Source organism: Bos mutus, chromosome 11, assembly GCF_027580195.1.
Source record: "Bos mutus isolate GX-2022 chromosome 11, NWIPB_WYAK_1.1, whole genome shotgun sequence".
Classification (NCBI taxonomy): Eukaryota; Metazoa; Chordata; class Mammalia; order Artiodactyla; family Bovidae; genus Bos; species Bos mutus.
This window is the reverse complement of record NC_091627.1, coordinates 34,381,804-34,407,845: the sequence shown is the minus strand read 5'-3', so window position 1 is coordinate 34,407,845 and position 26,042 is coordinate 34,381,804. Positions and strand designations below refer to the sequence as shown.

Below are 26,042 nucleotides of genomic sequence, written 5' to 3'. Positions count from 1 at the left end.
CCTGTAAGGCGAGCCACAGCTGTCACCGAGTGAGTGACCCTGACTCATTCGGGAATGGGTGACTCCCCAGAGCAAGAGTGGGGTGAACTTCACTGCTGTGGTGGAAGCCGAGGTGGGCAACAGAGGTGCTCTCACTCAGAAGCTCCTGTGAGCCCCCGACCCCCATGCTTGGGCCTGGGTGCCTCTTCCAGGTAGCGGCACAGAATCTCAACTGGCCTGTGTGACAGGCACCATACATGGCCTGGGTGAAAGGAGACATCCTGCTGGACCTATAGATAGAGACAATGAAATTTGTTGCCTCCAAGGCTTAGTCAGTGATTCTGACCATCTTCCTCTGAATCCTATGATTCAAAACAAGGGCACCAGAGAGAGAGGCTCTTTTTTGTACTTGCCCAGATCTTTCTTATATCCCCCTGCCCTAGGAAAAGAAGCCCAGGAGGCTGGAGCTGGCAGGTGCGCCAGGGCCTGAAACGACCTCATGAGCATATCCCTGAGAAAACACAGGATTCTGGTCCCTGAACACATCACTGGAGCCACGCCAAGGACATATCTTGATTTGTTAGGAAATCTAGAGAAGTGGAGTTGGGCAGAAAGGACCTGGATGCCAGGGACCTATTTTGGGCACCGAGGAAATTGGTCTCCAGGAGAAATTTAGAGCACCGACAAAGTCATCATCACAAGGCTCTGGGAAGCCTCTGCCCCAGCTCCACACATGTCCTGATCTCTGGCTCCCTGAGGCAGGCTAGTCTCAGATACGCCCACCTGTCCTCTACCTTTTTCTCCTTCTTCTTCTCTGTCCCAGGCATGATTTGTCTTTTGGGAGCCCAACATATGCACTGGGTTTGGATTTTAAAAAGCTCTTTTATTGACTGATATTCCTTAGCCCTTCTCCCAGTCAGGAGAGAGAAGTTTGAGGAGTTCCTAGGTTCTGACCCTGCGAAGATGGGGAATGGTGTGATGAGGATACCAGACAGACAGTGCGATGAAGCACACATGGGGAAAGGGCCTGGACACATTCAGTCTTCACCCTATCACATTTTCATGCCCCTACTTTAAGCGCAAAACATATAGTGATCAGCTTGTACAACATGAGACCAGAAGGATGGAAGCCGGCAGGCACTGCTGTGCTGTTCGGTCAACCCACAGGCCCCATGCTCATGGATGCTGTGCTAGCAGCTGCAGTCCAGGGAGAACTGAAAGGCGGGACAATGGCCTCTAAGCCTCAAACGCACTTATGCTCTTCCTGAGTTGTCTCATGGTGGTACGGGATGAGGCTGGCAATGCCAAGGGCACAGGCACCAGAAGAAGATGAGACCAGCTCCCAGAAAGATGAACTCGCTGGGGAATGAGGCTGAACGAAGAGTTCTTGGCACACAGAGTTGCAACAAAGGCGGGTCACCTGACACAGCAGCTCCAGGACAGGATCCATCCTGCTTGGTGTTCAGGATCCAGAAGGAAGTCTCATAAGTGGCTGACACTACCGCTGACACTGGCTCAAGTTCCAAGGAAGGCACAGGAAAAACAATGTTCAGGAAGACTGTCACCCCTGCCTAAGACCTCACAAGGGTTGGGTAGGCGGGCTGCTCTCTAACAGGTTAAAATTGGGACTAGAGCTAAAAAGAAGAACAGCTGGGTGACCCTGTACGGCCAGGGTCAGTGACAGCATCAAGGACAAAGATGGGGTCCTCACTGGGATGGAGGCCATCAGTGCTTGTGAAGACGGGAGTCTTACACGCAGAAGGGGCAAATCAGGGTCAATGTCAGGACAGGGCTACTTGCTCCTCTCTTCCCCGAGTCCAGTGGCCTGGGCAGCAGAAGTCACCCTCACTGGCTCAGCATCTAAGGGCAGAAGAAGATGGCATCTTATTAACTAGAACGAATGATCATGCAGAATTTAAAGCAAACCCCCTACAGGGAAGGATACAATACCTGTAGTCCACACTATAAAGACATAACTTTCCATTAAAGACTCAGCTGAATTGTTTTTAGTGTGTATTTTTTCCTTACCCTTTAGTTATTGCCGCATTTCAGTTTTCATACCTCACTCTTCATCTTTTACTAATTATCATCACTAGAACCATCTTCCCCTCTTCTAAAATGTTCTCTGTGTCCTATGATGGATTGAAAAACACATATGTAGACATCTGGTAACAATTTTTTGGTCTGTTGTGTAGTTGCTAAGTTATGTCTGACTCTTTTGCGACCCCATGGACTGTAGCCCACCAGGTTCCTCTGCCCTTGAGATTTCCCAGGCAAGAATACTGTAGTGGGTTGCCATTTCCTTCTCCAGGGGATCTTCCTGACCCAGGGATCAACCTGAGTCTCCTGCCTTAGCAGGCAGATTCTTTACCACTGAGCCACCTGGGAAGCCCATTTTTTAGTCCACTGGTGAGAAAAGGGTTACCTTGCAGTTATGTATTCCTGTCACTAGATGGCACTGGTGTGAATTTCAGTCAACCCACACCTCAGTGGATCATCTCAGACACTACCTTTCTTGAGTAAATGCAAAGAACTGCATTCTCTAACTTGTCTTCAACTACTGCCTTTTCTAGGCACAGTCTCCCACCCCATTCCCTACCTTAATGCTCACTCCATCCATTAAGCTTAACAGTCATGGAAAGCGAACATTACATTTAAACTGTCAGTTTTGGGCATAAGCCCCTCAGAAACCAAGCGTACCCTCTTCTCTTTGTTCACTTGGCCCCAATACTGACTTGAGAGTTGGGGGTTCACAGTTGAGAGTTCAGGGTTTCACCCACAACCCTAATTCAGCTCTCACCCCAGTCCCTACCTGTGGTTCTCACCTGACCTGGGAGGCTGATGCTGGACATTTGACGCATTTTTTTTGTTAGCCATTTCCTCAGGTGGTGGCTTAAGTGCTCCACAGCAAAAGCAGCAGCAGCAGCAACAACAGCAACAGGTGAGTAGAGCACACAGGAGGACAAGTGTCTACAAGGTGGGAAAGAATGGCTTCAATCCAGCAGTTACTGTGTATTTCCATTCAAGCTCCACCCAGCCTCAATTCTTCCAGCACCCAGTATGAGACAATAGAAGCATTTGTTCTAGGAGAGGAGAATCAGCCATCCTAAGAGTGGAGGGTTGCCCCTCCTTCCTTATTTTTAAGGGACCAGAAAGAACTGTGTACCTTGAACCAACAACTATTCATTGTAAAATAGTATGTGACGCCTTCTTCGCCAAAGTGATCGTATATATATATCCCCAATGAGCCATGCCGGTCATAAATTTTCCGCTTCTTAGGGTCACTCAGTACGGCGTGGGCTGTGTTGATCTCCTTGAAGATTTCTGCTGCTTGAGCGTCCCCTGGATTCTTGTCTGGATGATACTTCAAGGCCAGTCTCCTAGCCAGGCAATACCCAAAAGAAGGGTGGGCAGAGGATGGGAGTGGTAGGGGTGAGAGGGTTACGATGAATGACAGGGATAAGTCTCTAGAGGGTGAAGAAAGAATGCATGAGAGGATGGAGGCAAGAAGCCCACATCTGCATTCCTCCACACGGAAGAGGATGATGGCCCCATCTGGCCCCAAAGTGGAGGTCTGGGTATTTAAAAATTGGGTCAGGGGACTTTCCTGGTGATCCAGTGGTTAAGAATCTGCTTTCCAATGCAGAGGACATGGGTTTGATCCCTGGTCAGGGAACTTAGATCCCACTTAGGCAACTAAGCCAGTGCCTTCTAGAGCCTGCATGCCACAATGAAAGATCCTACATACCACAACAGAGACCTGATGCAGCCAAATAAATACTAAAAAAAAAAAAAAAAAAGGGTGAGAAAGCAAGGTACGAGGAGAAGGGTTTAAAGGGAAGAATTGCGAGATTTAATAAGGGGCTGAGGTCTGAACCTGTAGGCCTTCTTGACATCTTCAGGTGAGGCACCCTTCTTAAGCTCCAGCACTGCATAGAGGGTTGACCCAGACTTGGACAACTGGCGGGCGGCCTCGTCCACATGAGCCATGATCTGGGTGGGAGGAAGGGAAGTGTTTGTGAGAACTTCCCGGGTGGGGGCCACAGAGAAGTGAACTTCCAGTGACAGGAAACTCATCACCTTCAGGGGCGAGGCAGGAAAGGGGCTACCATGGGACAAATATCAGACAATGGTGAGTGGCACCTGTGACTAGCAGGAGAGCACAGGTGACAAGACATTTGAATTCAAATTTTACAGAGGAAACGTCTTCTCCTCAGCTTCCCCAGCGCCCACCAGATACACAGAGCTCAGACACCCCACATTCTACAGAGGCAAAGAGGAGGTCTAAACCCTGCAAAAAGATCCATTTTGTCCAGAGCTACAAGGACTGTACAGAAGGAGTCCTGAGCCTGTCCAAGTCCTTGTTGGGTCTGAAAGCCCAACAGGATCCCAGTCTCAGAACAGGCTGGGTGGGGAATCCTGGCGGTCCACAATCTCCAAGGGAAGAACAAGTCAGACCAAACTACGAGCTGCCTAAGAGAAGCCAGGCGTCTAGAAACCAGGCCGGAAGGCAGTGCCTGCACCTAGGCCAGACACTTTCTCCCTCCTAGCCTGCCCTCTCAAACCATCTCACCCTTGTCTCTCAGGGAGAACAGGGAGATGACTCAAGGATGACGGAAGAAGTGAAAACCGGAGCTGTTGGGGCTGACCAGAGAGGGAGCAGGGAGCCGCACCCCAGGGAGTGGGAGACAGCCTGGGAGGCCGTGGTCTGGGAGAACCAAGGCAACAGCTCAGAAGGGAGTGCTCTGGTTCCTCAGGTCCCCTCTGGCTCTGTGTGGACCCCTCATCCGGCCTGGCATCTACCTCATAGTCGCTCTATTCAGCCGGGAGGCCTCACGCGATCTCCATGAAGGTGTGAAACTTAACACGGCAGCGGTCCAGTGGCCAACCGAGCCTGCGCACTGCGTCAACACTACAGGTCACTTTTTGGCGCTGCCGGTAGGTCTTGGTCGGGGCCGGGGTGGGACTTATTTTGCTCGCAGGAAGCCTGAGCGTAGGGATCTGCCTGTGCCCGTGGCCAAAGGCTGTGGGGTGTCAGTTTCTGCCCCAGCCGCGGGTGCAGCCTCCAGGGGCGTCCCTTCTCCCGTGGGAGGGGGAATCATTCATCCTGATCGGGGACCTGACCCATCGACTCAATTAAGGAAAGATAACAGGGCTTGCAGACCGTGGCTGTATGCGTTGTATGGTTGCTTCCAACCTTTCTCAAGATGTGTATTACCTTCCTAGTCTTCTTTCATAGAATTTAGAGGTCGCCACTTGGTCTTTTTTCTTTTCCTGTCCACGGGAAACTCCTACACATGCTTTAAGATCTACATCAAATGTCAGTATTCCTAAGAAACTTTCCTTCATTCCCTCAATTGTTCCCACCTTCCTCTATAAAAGCATTTATCCTATCGTATTGTAATTTATCTTGCATCTTCCTTTAAAATGATGTCTTGAACATTTCCAAAAGTCCTGCCTGTTCTTCAGAAACCCTTTAAATACTATTACATAAGGAAGATGTACCATAATATAATTACATAATCCAGATGGGATAATTGTTTCTAATCATATTAATAGTGTAATGACCTTATGAAAATTATCTTTAATCTTTAAGAAAATCTTTTTTTTTCTTTAGTGTAGATTTCTGGAAGTGGAATTATTGGGTCAAAGCGAATTTGTTTTGAGGCTTTTGATCCGTATCACTAACTTTCTTTCTAGAAAGTTACCAAAAGTACCAATTTACCTCAACTAAGTTACATGCCACTTGCAGGGCATGAGGGCACCTATGGGTGGTTGGCCTCACTTCCTGTAATCTCCGCCAGGCTTGCATGAAGCTTACTACTTCATGATGTTGGTTTTCATAACTAAGGAACACCAGTGGTACCTGTAATGTGTAACTGAAAGAACTTTATTGTTTCAGTACTATCTCTGTCACCTGTCTTTTGGCTTTTATTATCTCTTCCCTTTATTACTGTTACTTATGCACATTTACCTCCTCTTCTACAGATATTAATCCAGTGGTCATTGTGCTGGTTGCACATGGATTCAGTTGCACGCCAAAGATGTGAGTCATCTGAGCAAACTAAGAGCCCATGTTCAACATGCACAAGGAACACTGGATTAATCTATTTCTGTAGATCTGTGATCAGTGTAGGCGTGGGGATGAAAACCTTTGGAATCACGCACCAGTTCATAGGTTCTGGGTTAGATGAGTTTAGAGGTTAGTCACCCAAAGTAAAGGAGCTAAAATTGACAATTTTTTTTTTTACTATAGTATATTGCTTCAATATATTGTTCTATTTTATTACTGTTGTAATTTTTTTTAATTAAAAAAATTTTAACACTAAAAACATTTTGTATTGGGGTATAGCTGACTAACAATGCTGTGGTAGTTTCAGGAGAACAACAGAGGGACTCAGCCATACATGTACATGTATCCATTCTCTCCCAAGTCCCCCTCCCATCCAGGCTGGCACATAACATTGATAAAGTTGGCAATTTTTTGATGGTTTGTTCTCTAACTAACCTCCAGCTTTTTGTCACCATCATGGGATGACAGAACTAGTGGAACAGCCCAAGTCGTTTCTTCACCAGCACTTGGGAAGAGAGCAGAAGGCACTGGAAGTTCACTGTACTTACTCGAACTCCTGTCAGTCTACAGGCCCAGTGTGGTCTGGCCCCTGCCTCTCCCTCCAGCTCCATGAGTACCACTGTCTTGCTTGCCCAGGTCTCTGCCGCACCACTTTTCTGTCAGTTCTTTGAAGACACTGTGTTCCTTCCCCCTCCTCTGCGTGGAGAACTCCTCCCCAGGCTACATGCATGGCTGAGTTTAGAAGGCTGAGAGTCCTTCTAAATTGAGTTCCACTTCTCTCTCCCCATATCAAAACACCCTCACCATCATTTGTGAATATATATTTATTTGTATGTTGATTTCAGGTCTGCCTTCGCCAGTAGACAGTGAACTCCACGAGGGCAGGACCTTGTCCGTTTGTTCACCATTGTGTCCCCAACACCTGGAACCATGCCTGCTCATAGTAAGTGAATTAATGATTTGCTGAATGAGCAATAGCAGAGGGAGCCCTCTGCTGGTCCAATGGAGGTCCAGAGTTTGGGCCATAGCAAGAAATCCCTGGGACAGAAACGGTTAGCTGGAGAATTGGACAGGACTCAGAGTCAGCCTTTCCTCACACAGCCTGAGACAAGAAGACAGACACATGAGGGGTAAAGAGACTGAAGCGTTAGGAGAGAGTAATGGCAATTCTGGGCTCCTTGTTTCTCATTTGTCTTAGTTTTCCTCCAGTTCTTAACGTAGTTTCTGGAATATTGTAGATGCTCAGTAAATGTTGGTTAAATTGAATGAACAAACACACTTGTGTACCTTTTCAAAGCACTTTTACCTTATTGTCTCCTTTGATCCTCATAGCCCTGGGAGGTGGTGTGATCACATCCCTGCTTTATAGAAGTGAGCCTGAGAAAGAGGACAAATTATGTTCGGAGAAGGGTTAGTAAACATCTTTCACATCTTGTCAGAGGCTCCAGAATGTTATTACTTCTTATCACTGCCCTCTGACATTCTAATTAATTCTAATCATAGTTTGTGGCTCTTGAAATAGCCATTATCTTTAAGCCCTCTGCTCTCAAGGAGATGATATGGCAGCCAGCAGGCTGCAGAGATGGGAACAGAGCAGTCAGACTGGCCTGGCACTCTCTGGCCTGGGGCCCTCCCCTAGAAACAGAGCCCTTCCGACTCTCTTTTCTATGCACGGGGTCTCTTCTAACACCCAGCACAGAACTAGGAAGAACACTCAAGCCAGGAGTCTGAAGCCCTAGGTCTTCGTTTTGGCTCTGGCTCTAAAAGGCTGTGTGATCTTGGACAAGTCACTTAATCTCTGAGTCTCTTCCCACTTCTGTGAAGTCCTGGGCTGTTTCACAGGGTTGAGATCAAGACTAAGTTAAATTTAAGTTAAATTTGGTTGTAAAAAGTAATGGAAACAATTTAAATAACCGCTAAAGGATGATGATGGACTCAAATTTTTTCTGAAATCATTTGCCCTCCCACCATATCTTGAGTCAATGATCTTAGAAATTTACTACCTCATAGAGCCATGTGGTCTTTCCTGGAGAAAACCAAGAAGCATCCCTTATTTACCCACAAACAACTGAAGTTTTAGTCATATAGCTGGAATATACACATTCAGACAGCACACATTGGCATATTTATACCCAAAATATCACGCTCTCGAACATATGTGGTGGGAGAGAGAGATTGTAATTTGTCATACCCAATTCCCAGGTTCTAGAATTGTACAGATTTTGAGCTGGAAGGGACCTCAGAGACTTAACTCTTAACCAATGCCTAGATTTTTTAATAAAAGTGTGGCCCAGAGAGGATTAACCTGTACAAGGTCAATCTGTGAGTTCTAGACCTGTCTTCTGACTCCAAGTTCAGTTCATATACCACGTTGGCTCCTTATACACACCAGCTCCCTCCCCACTTTAAAATCTAGGTGTAGAAACGGACTAAAGTTGTAGTTGATATTCACTTGCTTTCATGATGATGTTAAAGCAGGTGATGTCCTGCTTTCGCTCCCCCCAGTTGAAGGCACATGTACTACATGTGGCTGAAAACACCTTTGGCCCAGTTTGTTTGCTGGTCCTCCCCAGGGCCATCGCCCATCCTCCCAACATCTCATGGTGGGAGGTGGAGGGCTTCCAACTGGAGAAGCTGCTTTATACCCCTGTCCTCTCTGCCCTGCAGCCTCAGGCTCTGAAGACATAAGGGCCGGCTAACAGGGCACATGGACAAAGGAGCCTGGTGGGCTACAGTCCACAGGGTCGCAAAGAGTTGGATGACTGAGAGACTAACACTTTCACTTTCACACTAATAGGGCACACCTGCCTTACCTGTAAAATGGAGATAATAGTCTGCCTCTTTGGGTTGTTAGGAAGATTAAATATTTAATTTGAACAATGCTTGGCACGTGGTAAGTGCTATGTCATCGTTGTCATCATCATCACTGCGGTACTTTCTCTCCTGTCTCCTCCCAATTTTGTAAAGAGAGAAGTTGCTTTTCATTCTGTCTCTGGGAATAAGGGGTAAATCAAGATCCTCCCTCTAAGAAGATTTGGAAATTGCCATTGGGATCCTTCCATTCCCTTTCTACATCCTTTCTCAGCCTCTCAGAACTCTATTTTCTCATTCCTCTACCCATTGCCTTCTGGCTATCCAAAATATCCCCCACAGTGCCACAGTGTTCCCCAAGCAGTCAAAACTCCAAAATTACCCCTCTCATTTTCTCTCCTTTAAATGTTTCTAATAAAAACGATCACCTCCCTAAAATGATCTCATCCCTAAGGGTTAGGTGGGAAGCAATTTGATTAAAACCCTGTAATTCAGCTTACAGTGAGAGCAACTATTAGAACCTCATCCCCTTAATTCTTATTAACACAAAAGGAATAACTGGCAGATTTTCAGGCAGTGTGACTGAATGAAGTGAAAAATATCAGGCTATGTTTTGGGAGGTGACTTTGAGCCTTAAATCACTTCTTTCTGTTCAACTCTACCAATTTCATGTCTTTTCAACTCTGGGGCTCTGCGTTGTTCTGAGTCTCCTCCTCCATCTCCAATAAGTTTCCTGTCCTCTTTGCTGGCTCCTCTCCCTTCCTTCATCTCCTGATTGTGGGTATTCTGTATGGTTCTGTCCTTAAGCTCCTACTTCTGCACTTTCCTCTCTACTTCAGAGATGCAGTCTGTGGGTGTGGCTTCAGCTGGCACTGCTCCGTTTTAGCTCACCTTAGAGCCATCCACACACAAGTCTTCCATTGCCTCAAAACCACACTCTGCAATCTGAGCTCATGACCTTGTCCCCACACTGGTTGTTCCTCTTGCTTTCTCCATTTGCAGTAATGTTACGACTCTTTCCAACAATGCTGCTCAAAACCCAAACATCAGTGGGCTGTGGACCATTATTTCCCCCAGATTCGGGCCAAAAATTCTTACTCGTTTATTTTTTTTGTTTTAAAATTTTTATTTATTTATTTTTGGCTGTGCTGGGTCTTCATCCCTGTGTGGGCCTTTCTCTAGTTACAGTAAGCAGGGCTACCCTCTAGTTGCAGTGTGAGGGCTTCTCGTTGCAGAGGCTTCTCTTGCTGTAGAGCCCCGGCTCTGGGGCCCTTGAGCTTCAGTAGCTGTGGTATAGGGGCTCAGGAGTTGTGGCTTCCAGGCTCTAGAGCACAGGCTCAGTAGCTGTGGCCCACAGGCTTAGTTGCTCCGCAGCATGTTGAATCTTCCCAAACTACGAACCAAACCCATGTCTCCTGCATTGGCAGGTGGATTCTTCATCATTGAGCCATCCGGGGAGCCCAGTTCTTAATCATTTCTTTTTTCAAAATTGCTCTAGTTTTTTTCTTCTTCTCAGCTTCCGCAATGCTGAAGCACCTCAGTTAGAGGGTTTCCATGTCACACTAACTGCTGTCCTAGCCTCCTAACTGCTCTTGCTACTGCCAGTCTCATGGTGTATACTGCTACCAGATCTTTGTAAAGCAGTGCCTCCATCATTACTATTCCTTTGCTCGTAGCCTACAGGGTGCAAAACAACCCTTTAAATATGACAATGGGAACTTCCCTGGTGGTCCAGTCACTAGGACCCTGAGCTCCCAATGCAGAGGCCTGATCAGGGAACTAGATCCTACCTGCCACAACTAAAAGATCCTGCATGCCCCAATGAAGATTCTTTGTACTGCAACTAAGACCTAGTGCAGCCAAATAAATAAATACAGAAGTTTATAAATTATGGCAATGAACGCTTCGATTTGCTACCAAGTTGCCCATCCAAATGCATTGCGTGCTATTGCCCTAAACCTTCTGTAACCATCAGTCTTTTTTCCCTCCCTGTTCTTTCTATCCTCTATACCATTGCCCTCACACCAGTTCCTCTCATGAACTGTCCTTTTAATTAGTCAGTTCACTTACTCAACAAATACCTATTTAGCATTGCTCTATGCCTAGTACCTTAGATACAATGATAATCAGTTCTCATAGATTATGGCTTATTATGGAAGACAGACATTCATTAATATCTTCAACAAGTATTTATTAGGTGCTATCAGGTGCCAGATACTCTTCTAGGTACCGGGGATATAGCAGCATACAAAACGGACAAAAATTTCTGACATCATGTAGCTTAAATTCTGGTGAGAGGAGATAGACAGTAAACAAGTAAAATATTCAGTATGTTGGGTGGTAATCATCACTATAGAGAAACATAAAGCAGGGGATGGAGATGGAAAATTTTTGAGGGAAGAATACAATTTTTAAAAAGAAAAACAGAGAAGGCCTGTAAAAGTGATATTCAAGTTAGGACCTGAAGCAGGTCCTCCGGTGAGTTGTGAAGACATCTGGCAGAGTGTACCTGGTGTGCTGTAGGACCCACATGCACAAAGGCCAGGGTGGCTGGGGATTGAGATGGGAGTAGTATGAAATGAGATCAGAGGAGTTGGACTGCATAGGGCTTTGTGGGCCAGTGGAAGCCCTTTGGCTGATACTGAGTGAGATGGAGAGTGAGGAAACAGGTCTAGTTGCCTAGCCTGGATTGAGGCTAGATGACAGGGCAACAAAAGCAGAAAAAGGAAGACAACTAGAAGGCTACTGCAATAATCAAGAAGGCAGACAAAGGTGGTTTGGACAAGGATGGGAACAGGATTTGCTGACAGATTGGATGTGGAGTATAAATAAAGAAGTCAAGGATGATTCTAAGGTTTCTGGTCTGTGCAAGTGGAAGGATGGAGTTCCCATGTTCTGCCCCAGGAGGACTGCTAGAAGGGAATGTTTGGGATGGGTTGATGATCAGGAGCTTGGTTTTAGATGAATCTTGAGATGCTTTTAGACATTAAAGAGGAGAAGTCAAATTGATCTGGGTATATGAGATCAGAGTTCAAGTGAGAGAGAGATCTGGGAATCGTCATGTAAGATGCCACTTATTTTTTAAAGTTTTTTCTTAATAGAAAGTTTCAAACACATATAAAAACAGAGTAGTCCAATGATCCTCCATGTACCTATACCCCAGCTTCAACAATCATTTCTTGCTGTTTCCAGGTAGTCTTTAGAACCTGTAGACTGGATGATATCTCCATGGGACTGAGTGTAGAAAGGTAAGAGAAGAGGGTGACCAAGTCCTGGACTATTCCAGCATTAAAAGGTTGGGAAGATGAGGAGGAACCAGCAAAGACTGAAAATAAGCAGTCAATGACATAAGAGGAAAACTAGATTATGGCATCCTGAAAGCCAAGTGAAGAAATAAATAATCCCTGAATAATAATTTAATTATGGTATGATAAGTGCTAAGGAAGAAAAAGAAGTGTGCAATGAGAATGTATAACCTGCACTAGCCTGGTTTGGGGGAATCAGGGAAGGCTTCTTTGAGGAGGTGACGTTTAAGCTGCAGCCTTCCTTCTTCCTCTATGTCTCCAACTAAATCCTGCTTCCTCCATCCTGCTTCCACTCTGACAATCAGGTCTTCCTTTCTGGGATGGCTTTACGGGGGATTGTGTATCAAGCTGGGGACACAGTGGTGAGAAAGACAACACCTGTCTTCAGGCAGCTCCTGCTCTAGTGAAGAGACAGAAAAACAAATGATTTTGTTATCGTGTGGTGAGTGGTCCCAGCACCTAAGCACTGTGGGACCTTGAGATCACCAGGGAAGAGCAGGTAACCCACCTGGGACAGGGGATGGCGGGATCAGGAAAGGCTTTCTGGGGGTAACACTTCTGTATGTACCCTTCAGCCTGACATGGCCCTTTCACACATTAACCCTTGTCCACAGGCTTGGACTCCAAATCTTGCCCAAGATCTCTGGCTCAGCCTACATGCTGACCTCAGCACTGGGCCTTGCTCCCCTTTTCTCCCAATGTGAACTGGTCCAGCCCCCTGAAGCCCCCTTTTGAGCTGCTCTGTCACTGTGTGCTCTGGAAGCTGGCACTGACCTGTTCTTTTGAGAACCTCCAGGGCTCCCTGCCTCATCTCCTTTGGGACTAAGAATAGCCTAAGGACACACCTTAGGGAAAATTAGTATCTGAGGAAGAAGAGCATCAAGAGTGGGTACATCAGTAACCCAAAACTGCAGAAGAGAAATCAAGTCAAAGCTAGGAGGGGAGAAAACATGTCCATCTTTTTCACCAGGAATCCCCAGGTGGGAGAGCAAGGTGCATGGCAGGAAATTACTGTTCAGTGAAGGTTGAATGAAGTGTTCCATACAGGGCACCAGCCCTAAGCTGTCCTAACTCCTGCACAGTCTTCCCATCTCCTGTCCAGGTGCAGAATGTCTTCCTCAGACCTGGCATTCAAGAGGACACTTTGCAAAGATTTTCACAGGGCCACTTGATGGTTTCTTGAGAAACAGGTGCAAGCTGTCTTTTTCAAAGCCAAGCTTATCTTGCATAAATTTCCAAGCAAAAGAAACTGTTGGTATTCTCCCAACCCGTTGCACTCAGCTTCCCCAGGCAGTATGTTCTAAGGCCAGGGAGCTGAGGGGAAGGGCAGCCCAGTGATCCATCTGCTCCGACGCCCCTTTCCCTTCCAGCCTTCTCGCTCCCTGCCGGGTGGCCGGTGAGCACATGCCAGCGTCTGCGCCCCCTCCCGGGCACCCGGGGCTGCTGTCCCTGAGCCTAGCAGGGGCTGCCCAGGAAAGGAAATCCCGGAGGAAGCCATTGTTGTTATCACATTCCCCTGTTGTCGTCATTGGCTGAGGCGTGCCTAGCGGCCCCTGTCCCGCACAGGCTCCCGCGGTGTCTGCCCATTTTCCAGCTCGCTGGAGCCGGCCGCTCCGGGCGAGGCTACCGCATCCGAGCCCTGGAGGGAGCGGTGGCCCCCGCGTCTCTGCTCCAAGGCTCTCAGAGTTGGCCAAGTCCCAGGCCCGGTGCGGAGCTTCAAAAACAAACAAACAAACAACAACAACAACAAAACCCCGACGGTGCCAGGCGAGACTTGCCCGGGGACCTGAGCTAGGACATGATCTGCACCCTGATTATGACACAGACGAACAAGGTGACCTTGGCAGGTGGCTTCCCCTCTCGCCGATTCAGTTTGCCTCCCCATAACTCACAGAGGAAGCTGAGGCCCCATGCTTCTCGGAGAGATTGAGGGAAGAAAGCCACCCCACCCTCGCTCCCTTGCCGCGCGTGGACTGTGGGCTGGGTCTCGCGCGGAGAGCTGGGGAGAGGCGAGCGCGTGGAGGAGAGGCTGGCGCGGGCCCCGCGCAGGGCGTGGGTGGAGGCGCGGCGCCCAGGGCGCGCGCAGACCCTTTAGTGCTTCCGTTCCTCACCGCTCCCCAGAGCTGTACAATCCCTCAGCGCTCGCCGCCCGCAAACCTTGGCACGAGCTGCACTCTCCCCCGCCAGAACAGCCAGCCCACCGCCCAGTTTGCCTAATCCGTTCAAGCCTCACCTCCTCCGCGAAGCTCTCCCGGGTTAACCCCATCACTTCCAACCACTCAGTCTGGCATGTACTCCAGTTTTTTTTTTGTTGTTGTTGTTTTAGGAAGCGCACACGCAGTCTCATTGTCTGGAAAAACAATATTGGGATTAGATGTCTATCATCAGAACCCTAAATTCATTCTGACAGGTGTTCACAAGTCCGGTGTATTCCGAAGGGTGCGTCTGATGGGTTTCTTGCCTGGGCTAACTAACCACTCCCACCCTCCACCTTCCGCATCCATGCTCACTCTTTCCCCCACTCCGACGAACCCTCCTCTTCAGAGAATGTCACAGCTTGGAGTGCACAATCCAGCACCATCCCCTTTTCATTCCACACTGGCGGCAGGTGTGAGGGGCAGGGAACAGTGTGCATTTGAAGTTTTAACTCCCAGCTCAGCCACCGACTTCGCTGTAAGCCACTCCTTACCCTGGCCTTTAGTTTAAATGAGGCAAAATGAGGTAATGCTTGGGAAGGTGCTATAGCTTTGAAAGTAAGGAATACACCTGCTGGCAAGCTGAGCGCTGCCTCCATGAACTTGGGGCTTGTGACCACTGAGAGGTGGCGCGCTCTTCCCTCCGGCTACCCCAGCCTCTAAGGGACAGAACTGCGGCCAGTCTCTGTCCAGTCGCCAGTGCGGCGCCCTGACCCGAGAGGGAGGGAGGATGGGGTTCCAGTCCCGGTCCTTTATTCATTGGTCGCATGACTTTGGACACCTCTTCCTCTGGGGCTCAGTTTACTCATCTGAAAAAATAGGGATAATAATTGATTGAAGGAGAGTTGGAAACTTTTTGTCACCCCATGTCTCTGTATAAAAATAATCATGAGCGGTACAGCGTTTGGCAGCCGACTTTGCTTGTGAATTCCGACCTCACATGCTTCACAGAGGGGTTTCTGGCCAGAGTCCCTGGAGTTCTCCCTGATTTGTCATACTGCTCACCCCACGTCCTTTTTCTGGTTCTCTCCTCCACACCTGTTTCTGCCTCAGTGTGTGGGGAGCTGGGGCCACGAGGTGACGGGTAGTGGAGAGGGGTTGAGATGCCCTGGGGTGGACCTGCACAAGTCGGTGTTCCTTGGGAGAAGATTGGTTGGGAGGTCCCCAAACTTGAAAGTGAAAGTCGCTCAGTCGTGTCTGACTCTTTGTGACACCATGGACTGTAGCCTACCTGACTGCTCTGTCCATGGGATTCTCCAGGCAAGAATACTGGAGTGAGTAGCTGTACCCTCCTCCAGGGGAATCTTCCCAACCAAGGGGTCGAACCCAGGTCTCCCGCATTACAGGCAGATTCTTTAGTATCTGAGCCATCAGGGAAGCCCCCCAAGCTTGAAGAGCTCCGCTTAGGGCTGGTGGACGGGGCCACGGGCGGGACTAGTCAGCCTAGGGGCGGGGCTATGGAGATTAGCATTCTCTAGAACAGGGTCGGGGCTTAGAGAGCTCCCACCTCCTCACCTGGCTCTGGCGCCGGAATAGAGCCACGTCTATGGGGACAGGGCCCCGGAGGCGGGGCTTAGGCGTGGAGGGGAGAGGCTGGGGAGCCTAGAGGCGGGGCTTGGGGAGCTCTCCCCACGCGGGGCGGGGCTCCGGCAGCCGCGGGAGCCGCAGTTCGGACTCCCAGCGCCACAGCCGCCGCAGTTGCCTTCACTCTGGTGGCCCCGCGGCCCTGCGGGGAGTCTGGGGGTCGGCCCGTCGTTCAGACTTGGCGCGGGGCCCGCCACGCCTCTCCCTCCCTCGGTGGGGCCTAGACGGTCGGGGGCCGCGGAGAAATGGAGCCGTCTCCCACTACGGGGGGCTCGGAGACCACTCGCCTGGTGGGCCCCCGAGACCGCGGCGGCGCTGGTGGCGGCCTGCGTTTGAAGAGGTAGGACGGATCTGGGTCGGCCCTCGGCTGAGGAGGGGCGCTACCCTTCTGCTTTCCTTCTATTTCGTTGTCTCTCTCGGCCGGCTGGCCTTCCCAGCGCACCGCGACCCCCTTGGCTTCGTGGCGGCCGGGCTCTGCCTCTCTGGCCGCGCAGACGCCCCCAGCTCGCACAGCCAGCCCCGGCCCCTACAGGCGGACACCCCGCTCTGGCTCCTCTCGGCCACCCTCCTCCCGGTCCCGAGAAACTGCTCCCGGGCCCGTCCCCCCAAGCCCCTCGACCTTTCCCGCGAGCGACTGCCCCTCCGTCGGGCCGGAATCCGCTCCAGGAACCCCGATGTACCCATTGCTCCGGGAGCCCCTCGGAGTCCCATCTGCAGGCCCCCGGCCCTACCCTCCGAGCGCCCGGGTTCGGGGAGCAGCCTCCAGCTGTGGACACCCAGGCCGAAGATGGGCCCGGGCTCCGCAGCGGGTCTTGTCGGCTCCTGGAGTGGCGGGCGGCCGCGGGGAAGCGAGGGGGCGGTAAGGAAGGAGCAGGTGCGGTCTGGGCGGCGGGGGTATTCCCGGCTCCGCACAGACGGGGCCGGGGGCGGCGAGGTGTGAAATGAGGCGCGCCGAGCAGTCGGGACAGCGGGCCGGGGGCGGCCGGAGAACCGCCTCCGCGTCCCGCCGGCTTCGTCAGCCTTGTCCCTCCGAGCGGCCGCGCTGGGCCCTCCCTGGTCACCTCCGCCGGCCTTTTTGTCTGTTGACCCACCGTCCGTTTATCTCGGGAATTTGACAGAGTCTCCGGCTTTTTCTTTTTCCTCATCTCTCCTTTTCCCTCCCAACCCCTGTCCCTTTGTCTCTGATGCGGTGCCTCTGTGTATTTCTCGCTCCTTCTCTGGGTGGAGGCCGTAAACCTGGATGGGTGGGTGAGTGGATGAGCAGAAGGGAGGGAAGACCCCCCTCTGAATCCCTCCCACGGAGGACCACAGTTGTGGGGGCTCCAGCCGTGGCCCTAGCATGTCTTCACATCCCTTTTGACTCTGCTTCAAGACAGTCTCCCCTCTCTACCTGTCCCCTCTACCCCACTCAATATTATTTGTTGTTAGTCCGGGGTTTCAGAGGGCCAGGGAGAGAGAATTGTCTTTCTTTCTCTCTAAACAGCAGGTAGCCCCACTACACCCACACACCAACAATGAGGCTTCTTTAGTGCCCAATTAATGCCAAACAAAAGGGAGCAGCCTGTTGATGGCTCACTACCTTGATGCCTGGCTGCACTGTGTCTTCCCCAGGCCAGGAAGGGCATCTTGCCCACTGCCCCAAAGCTACTTACCCTCTGTTTGTTCTTCAGACCCGGATCTCTGACTCCCAGTTTCGCCTCATTCTCATATGACCATTAGTCACCAAATCCTGCAGTATTTTCTGAAAGAGGTTCTTCCCTACCTGCCTGCCCCTCCTCTAAAATTCTGCGCAGGGAGCCTCTGGCCTGGTCTGCTCTGGACCACTCCATCTCCTCTCCTCTCTTCCTCCCAGACTAGTGCATCAGCAAGGTCATTCATCTCACGGCTCAGGAACGATCAAATCAATCAGCGCATCTCCCTTTACGTTCCTTTGAGCCCATCACTTTCTTCCTCAGTCCTTCCCTTGATTCCTCACACTTACGCTCCAAGCTGCATATCTTGTCATTGTCATTCCACATGTCTGGAGCCCCTTTGTTTACCTCTGTGAGGTTCTCCTTATTCCCATTAGAGTTGGTCACTCCTTCCCCTGTGATGAAGTCCTTTGTTCATAACCCTTCCAGCCCCAGCTTCTCCTTGCATAGTAAGTCATTTGTGACACATGTCTCCCACCAGCCTGAGCTTCAGTACATGTACACTGCTACACTGCCCGGTATATCTTGTTGAAGAATGAGGACAGATTTCAAAGCCACCCTCATCTCCTGTCTCCTCTGGAAACACACCTGTATCCTACCCATCTAGATTCTAAGTCTTAGAAGGGGATTCCAAGAAGTTAATCTACCTGCCAGTTTTCCTAGAAGCACCAAATGTGCCCTCTCCTCCCTCCCACCTAAATTCACCCATTGGCAGAGCTTTCCTCAACCAGAAGACCCCCAGGCACCCCTCCCCACTTTACTACTGGGATTGCCTTTCTATCATCTGGAGCCTTCATCTTCTCTCAAGGTTTTTCTTGTCACACCTCCATAGAATTCCCAGGACTGTACTTTTCTACTTAGGTCCTTTATGCTGTGGAAGGTTCTATTCTCCCCGCCCACCCCCACCCCCACCCCCCCGCTGCCACTGCCACCCCTCAGACTTTAGGTTGGGTGGTATCAGGGTCGAGAATTAGGGCAGAGTGGACTGAAAATTCAGTCAGTCTGAGCTCAGCCTCTTGCATCCCCAGGTGATGCTAGAGGTGAGGCCCCCCAGACCCATTCACTGGTCTAGGGAGGCTTACGGTCCTGTGCAGTTAAGGCGGCCTCTGCTGGATGCTTATGGTCCCACTGGTCCCACTAACGCATGACAGACTCCCAACCCAGCGCTCTTGCTGCTGCCACCCCAGCCACAGCAGTCTGCACTGTCTCCTCCCCATGACAACCCAGCTCTGGAATCTGGCCAGTAATTCTCCGTGCCAAGAACTTCAGACTTTTTGGGTCCCCACATTCTACTCCTCTCTTAAAGGGCCACATTCAGCTGCATGTCTAGAGAGGGAAGTGGAAGGACCGGGAATGGAGGCACCCGGAGGTAGGTCCAGGAAGGAGGCAGGTCTGAGCCCCACCCAGCACTTTCACACCACTTCCCCATCGTACTGCCTTCACCGGCACATGCACCTCCTCTTTATCAAAAGCCTCTCTATCTGCCCAGGCCCTTCTCAGGGGCCTCCTTCGGTGTCCTTGGGCCTTCGGGTCCTTCGGACCTTCCCTGGTGTCTTCATTAGAGTCAGTGTATCCCTCTATCCGAACCCTGATAGCACTTTGTTTTCGCTGCTCTAAGGCAATGCTGCTGCTGCTGCTGCTAAGTCACTTCAGTCGTGTCCGACTCTATTCGACCCCATAGACGGCAGCCCACCAGGCTCCCCCATCCCTGGGATTCTCCAGGCAATAACACTGGAGTGGGTTGCCATTTCCTTCTCCAATGCATGAAAGTGAAAAGTGAAAGTGAAGTTGCTCAATTGTGTCCAACTCTGAGCGACCCGATGGACTGCAGCCCACCAGGCTCCTCCGTCCATGGGATTCTCCAGGCAAGAGTACTGGAGTGGGGTGCCATTGCCTTCTCCAGCTCTAAGGCAATAGCTACCTTCTAAAACATCTCACAGTACTTAGGTAGACATTTGTCTTGTTCACCAAAGGCTCCAAGAGATTAGAAAGGATACTCAGTTCATTTGTATTCCTTGTGATGCCTGTCATAATGACTTGATTTGGTTGGAGTCGAATCTCAGCTCGACCACTAACTAGCTGTGTCGCCTCCATAAGTCCCCTCCCTCTCTGAGCCTTGTCCGTCTAATTCCTTAGTAAGCGGTAGACTAGCTCATCTCTAAGGTGCTTTCCTTTGTGTTGTGAGACTCTGCGGCTCTGTATATGAAAGGAAAAGGGAGGCTGCGATCTGAGTCGTCCATTCAGCCCCCATCTCTCCTGTGGCCCTCTGTGTACAAGGCTCCTGGTTTTGACCAGGACTGGGAAAAGGAGAGAGAGATGGGACATCTGCTGAAGCTAATCTAGGGGACCCAGGACCTGGGAGTGAGGAAGGAGCAGGCGAGCCCTTGAGCCAGGCCCCAGATTGAACTGTGTTGCCTGCCTCAGTCTCTTCACAGAGGCTCCTGAGCCCCTCCCCGAGGAGCCCAAACCTGTGGAGATGTCCTTCCACCACTGCCACCGGGACCCCCTGCCTCAGCCGGGTCTCACCCCGGAGAGGATGCAGGCGCAGAGGCAGCTGTGCACCGCCTGTGCTGTGTGCTGCGTCTTCATGGCCGGGGAGGTGGTTGGTAAGTTAGAGAGCAGCTCCTCCAACTCCATCCGCAGGATGCCTGCCTAAGTTCCTGGGTGGAGATGCAGACAAGATGGGGTTGGCTGGGACGGGGGAGCCAGGTGTCCAGGACTCGGGAAGTAGGAGAGGGTGAGGGACAGGCAGTACCAGGGGGACTCAGGACTGGCTTATCAGTACAAACTGGTCCTTTAAAAGCCCTATTGCTTATTAAAACATGTTATTGTTGGGACTTCCCTGGTGGTCCAGTGGCTAAGACTCCACGCTCCCAGTGCAGGGGGCCTGGGTTCAATCCCTGTCAGGGAACCAGAGCCCACATGTTGCAGCTAAAGATCCCGCATGCCACATCAAAGATGGAAGATCCTGCGTGCTGCCACTAAGACCTGGTGCAGCTGAATGTTTTAAAAGAAACTGTTATTGTAGAAAAACTAGAAAACGCGAATGAGTGAAAAGAAGATGTGTGATCCCATCACCAGAGAAAAACCACCATTCACATTTTGGTATATGTCCCCCCCAATCTCTTTTCCATGCCTCCACACGCACAGCATGATATTTGCTTAATGGAACCAGATGATACGTCACTTCACCCTTGCAGGTGGGTACTTGGCGCACAGCCTGGCCATTATGACTGACGCGGCCCACCTGTTGGCGGACGTGGGCAGCATGATGGGCAGCCTCTTCTCCCTCTGGCTCTCTACCCGTCCAGCCACCCGCACCATGACCTTTGGCTGGCACCGCTCAGGTAAGGTGCCTGCATGGCCTGAGAACCCTTCGACCTGGCCAGAAGGTACCTCTCAGGGTCCTGGGCCGCTCTCTAACAGCTTGTCTCCCCCTGCAGAGACTCTGGGGGCTCTGGCCTCTGTGGTCTCCCTCTGGATGGTCACTGGCATCCTCCTGTACCTGGCCTTCATCCGCCTGCTGCACAGCGACTACCACATCGAGGGGGGTGCCATGCTGCTGACCGCCAGCATTGCGGTCTGTGCCAATCTGCTGTACGTTCCAGTATGGAGCAGGCACCATGTCGGAGTAGGGGTGAGGGGTCCTCCTGCAGGCTGGGAGAGCAGACTATTCACCCAGCAGACCCGCAGCACATGCACACAGTTCTTGCCTTGCTGCCCTGGGGATGTCTGAGAGGGGGTTGGGGTGGAGACCTAAAATTCAGGGTCAACAGACCTTGGTTAAAGGCCTGCTGGGTACTGGCCCCTCTGCTGGGGACCATCATCAGTGTTGTCCATTGAAAGCACACAACCACCCCTACAAGGTAGGTACTGTCACCCCTGACATTCAGTTAATGAGAGATGGTCGAGTGGTTAGGATTCCAGCTCTCATGGATGAGAGCCTGGGGTTTGATCCCTGTTCGGGGTGCTGAGATTCTGCAAACTACCCGGTGTGGCCAAAACAAATAACGAGAGGTGACAAGGGGCCTTGCCTGCCCAGGACATGTAGCAATTTCAGTAGCAGGGCCAAGATCTGAATCTACATCTCTAGTACCAAGTATTCCTCCCCCCAGGTGGCTCTGTTTGTCTCTCTTGGACAGCATTGCTTTCTTCTGAGGACTGGGAAAATAGGGAGAAAACAGGTAGAGAAAGGGCTCCTGGGAGGTGAGAGGAGGGGGCATGGAAGTGGGTGGAGGATGCTGGGAGCAGGCCACCTGGGCTGAGCTGCTCTGCTTCCCCCTCAGAATGGCTTTTGTGCTGCACCAGGCTGGGCCCCCCCACAGCCATGGGTCTAGGGGGGCAGAGTATGCACCGCTGGAGGAGGGGTCCGGGGAGCCCTTGCCTCTGGGGAACACCAGCGTCCGGGCGGCCTTTGTGCACGTGCTGGGAGACCTCCTGCAGAGCCTTGGGGTGCTGATTGCCTCCATCCTCATCTACTTCAAGGTACCATGTGTGCAAGCCTGCCCAGTCTTGCCCTCGCCTCTCTACATCCCAGCCCTGCCTTCCCTGGGTCCCCATCCCCACCCTACTCCACCTCCCAGCTCCATAGGACCCCTGGCCCAGGGTTATGGTCCCTTTCCCCTCTCAGGTCCTGTTTGTCCAGGGTGCCCCTAGATCTTCCCCTGAAAGGTTCCCAGTTCCCAGGCTCTTAGGGCTTTCTTTCTGTGCAGCCTCAGTACAAAGCAGCTGACCCCATCAGCACCTTCCTCTTCTCCATCTGTGCCCTTGGATCCACAGCTCCCACCCTGCGAGATGTTCTCCGTGTCCTCATGGAAGGTGAGTCCGATGATGCCGCTTTCCTACATCCCCCACACCGGGCCCTCCCTGACCCCACTCCAGTACTAGGCACCCCTATTTCCTCTGAAGAGTGTGTGGAGAGAAGGCTTATTGCTGGAAGGAGGATTCAGGGATAGGGTGAACTGTGGGGATCAGGGTGAGTGGTACAGGATGGGGGAGGTGGGGTCCTGACCTCTGGGCAGGAGCAGCTTTGGCAGTAAGACGTGGTGGGTGCTACTTGCAGGGACCCCCCGAAGTGTGAGCTTTGAACCCGTTCGGGACACCTTGTTGTCGGTGCCGGGAGTCCAGGCAATCCATGAGCTGCACCTGTGGTCCCTGACGTTCACGCACTACGTCGCCTCCGCACACCTGGCCATTGGTGAGTCCACGCTAGCCCCAGCCAGTTACTTCCCAGAAACATTTCTCCTTTCCCCTCCCACCCTCCAAACACAGGAAGCTGGTCTGAATTACTGGGACTGTTCCCATCTCTCTGGCTTTCTCGACCTCTAGCTCTGTTTTTGTATCTCTCTCTCTCTCATGCATGTTGGCGCCCTAGACAAGGTGTTCCGGGGGAGGTTTCACCCTCTTTAAAGTAGTACAGGGCACCAGTAATCCTTTAAAAGATCACTGGTACCCACAGGTCTAAGTGGTGGGGCACAGAGAGGTAAATTGTGGCTTCTCACTCCATGTAACTTTTAAAAATGATGATTATGAAGACTGTATGGCAACTAGGAAAAATGTTTATGGTATAATGCTAAGAGAGAAAGCTGAATATAAAATTATAGCCACATTATGATTCAACTATTTAAAATATATAGGGTGACTCACAAGCTGACAAAGGATTTTTGAGTTTCTTCCAGATGCAAGAAGCAATCAGAGACTTGCAATTTGGATGCCAAAAATATTATACTCTGTAGGATATTTGATGGTAACTCTAGAGGGACAATGGGAACAGAATATTTGACATCTGGATCGTTGTGAAAAATCGGGTGGTATGGCTGCTGAAATACACAGCTGTACACTGACACCCAAAGAGAAGAAGCGAATAGCAAAATAAGAACAGTTTAGCGTGTTAGGCTAGTCAGTTAGGGATGAGTCTCCCCAAGCTTTTCTTTGAACAGTTGTACACTGTTCGTACAACAGAGAGAGAAAATAAAGCTCCCATTCAATCCTGGCTTTCATGCCATGCAAAACCCCTGGGTTCCCCTTCACCCATCCTTATCTGGACCCTGGCCTGGCTCCCCACTCCCCAGGGAGCTCGCTGTTTCTTATCACTCCCCCGCAGACTCCACGGCTGACCCCGAAGCTGTCCTAGCTGAAGCTACATCCCGGCTCCACTCCCGGTTTGGATTCTCCAGCTGTACCCTGCAGGTCGAGCAATACCAGCCTGAGATGGCCCAGTGCCTGCGCTGCCAGGAGCCCCCCCAAGCCTGAGCCCTGGCCCCAGCCATACCCCACTGCCAGGCCCAGGCTCTGCCCTGGACTCTCCTGCTTCCCTGCTCACGGAGAAGAGACAGAGCTTGGCCCGCACCCTTCCCCTCTCCCCTGCTTCCACCTACCACCTGCCCCCCCAGCCCCAGTGGGCAAGACCAAAGTGTGTGTGTCAGGGAGTAGGCCAGAGTCAGGCTGAGCAGGGAAATCAGTGCAGTGGTGGTGGGAGTGGGTAGAAGTCCTATGGTTCCCACTCCCCATGGTCTGGGGAATCCCCAGTGTCCTTTCTGTGCAGTTCATTTGTCTGCGTGGCAGCCTGGCTGGCTGGGGGCAACTGCCTGTCTGTGTGCTGTCCATGTGCCTATGCCTGGGGGAGGTCAGCAGGGGCCCCCTCCCCATGTGGCCCTCGCTCTGTCTATGCAGGAGCCCCAAAGCCCGCACTTTGTCCGTGTGTTCTAGCCCTGTGGTTCTGTGTCTGTGTGTGTTTCTTGGTGCTGTGGCCTGTGTGTCTCTGTGCCTTGCGTGGCTGTGCTGTGATCTTTATGAGTCTGCACCATCCGTGTGTCTGTGTGGGATTCTGTCTGTCCATCCTTCTGTTGGTGCTGTGCCCTCGGCTGTCCCAGAGAGAGGGAGACTCCGCCGAAGCTCCGCCAATAAACTTGTGTCAACTGCACCTCTCAGCCCTGTGCCGACTCCTCGGGAGGGGGACGTAGAATCTGTCATCTGGGAACTGAGGGAATCCCTCGTCCAGAGTGACCTTGCACAGCCCCCCGCCCCCTTCCCAGCCCCTCCACCCTCAAAGATCTGTTGCAATGCCGTGTAGGCCAAAACCCCCCAGTCTCTTTACTACCTTCCCTTACTTGGCAGCATGGAATCTGGGTCCTTGACACAGGGGGACACCCACACATTCTGAGCTTGGTTGTAGGAGAAAGCCAGATGGCGAGGGCCAGGAGATCCCAGAGAGTCATTCTGACAGGGGAGGCTGGCGGGCCAGAAGCTGTGGCCGTGTCGGGGAGTGATTGGACCACAGTGCTGACCTGGCTGTGTGCTCAAGCTGTGGGAAGTGCTGGGGAGCAGCCCCCAGTCCTGGCTGCCCTAACTCTGACTCCCAGCAACCAACTCGAGTCCAGGTTTAAGCTGGGGACCCCAAGGACCTCATTCATCACTACCCTTCCTTTGCCTTAAGAATCACGTATTTTGACAGATTTGACCTTAAAAGTCAGTCTCATTAAGGGATTGTTCATTTTCTCTTTAAAAAAAAAAAATCAAACGCTATACTTTGATTTTGATCTAGAGCAAGAGTCCACTAGCCTTCCCATCCTAGGTTGATATAAATTCCAACCTGCAGCTGAGACCTGGAGCAATTTCATTAGCCCATGTATATTTCTCAAAGGCTTCTCCCCCGCAATGGAAATATCTTTATTATTAAGTTATCTTGATTTTTCACAATCAGGAAAGCAATCCACGTTTGCTTTAAAAACCTATCAAAAGAGGGACTTCCCTGACGGTCCAGTGGTTAGGACTCTGCACGTCCACTGCAGGTGCACCGGTTCCATCCCTGGCTGGGGAACTAAGATCCCACAATCCATGTGACCCAGTCCAAAATCAAAACCTATCAGAGGAAAATGTATACAGTGAATGCTTCCCATAAAATCTTACTCCCAGGGAGAATGGAGTCTGGAGTTTGGAGTCTGCTCACATTTTCTCATCTTCTACAAGAACATAAAAGGATTACTTTACAGTGAGAACATGTAACCTGCTTCTGTGATTCAGCTGTCCATCTGGGTGCATCTTTCCAAGTCAGTACACAGAGATTTCATCACTCATTTTAAGGTGTGGCCTTTGGACCCATTGAAGATAGGCCTCTTCACTCTGCTCTCCAGCTGCGGGCTTTGGACCAGCCTGGGTGAATTGTTCACTGCTGGCCGGCTAGCCTGAGTCGAGCATGGGAGGATGGGCTGGCAGTCCATCACACTTGGCGCCAAGGCTGCCCCAGCTGCAGTCTATGCTTTGCTAGTTCCTGATACTTTCTCATTTTACGACTCATTGACTATAGGCCCCAAGTGACAGGATGGGGGTGGGGAAGAGGGAGGAAATGAAGAGCGGAGAAAACGAGGACTAGATTTTTACACTAGGAACAGCCTTAAACAGCAGC

General features: G+C 51.1%; 2 protein-coding genes across 2 annotated transcripts; one reads left to right on the top strand and one right to left on the bottom strand.

Moving 5' to 3' along the window:
* Nucleotides 1-131: 131 nt before the first annotated feature.
* DNAJC5G (DnaJ heat shock protein family (Hsp40) member C5 gamma) lies at nt 132-3,969 on the bottom strand. The gene is made up of 5 exons (XM_070380194.1): nt 3,857-3,969; nt 3,146-3,446; nt 2,792-2,949; nt 1,233-1,430; nt 132-216 (listed from the first exon to the last, which is right to left on the bottom strand). Exons 1-5 carry the CDS (start codon nt 3,967-3,969, stop codon nt 132-134), a joined length of 855 nt encoding a protein of 284 aa, XP_070236295.1.
* An 11,969-nt stretch (nt 3,970-15,938) lies between these two features.
* SLC30A3 (solute carrier family 30 member 3) lies at nt 15,939-25,492 on the top strand. Its single transcript, XM_070379269.1, has 8 exons — nt 15,939-16,287; nt 20,063-20,244; nt 20,839-20,985; nt 21,082-21,235; nt 21,925-22,123; nt 22,351-22,456; nt 22,701-22,835; nt 23,742-25,492. Exons 1-8 carry the CDS (start codon nt 16,193-16,195, stop codon nt 23,888-23,890), a joined length of 1,167 nt encoding a protein of 388 aa, XP_070235370.1. The 5' UTR covers nt 15,939-16,192; the 3' UTR covers nt 23,891-25,492.
* Nucleotides 25,493-26,042: the final 550 nt, after the last annotated feature.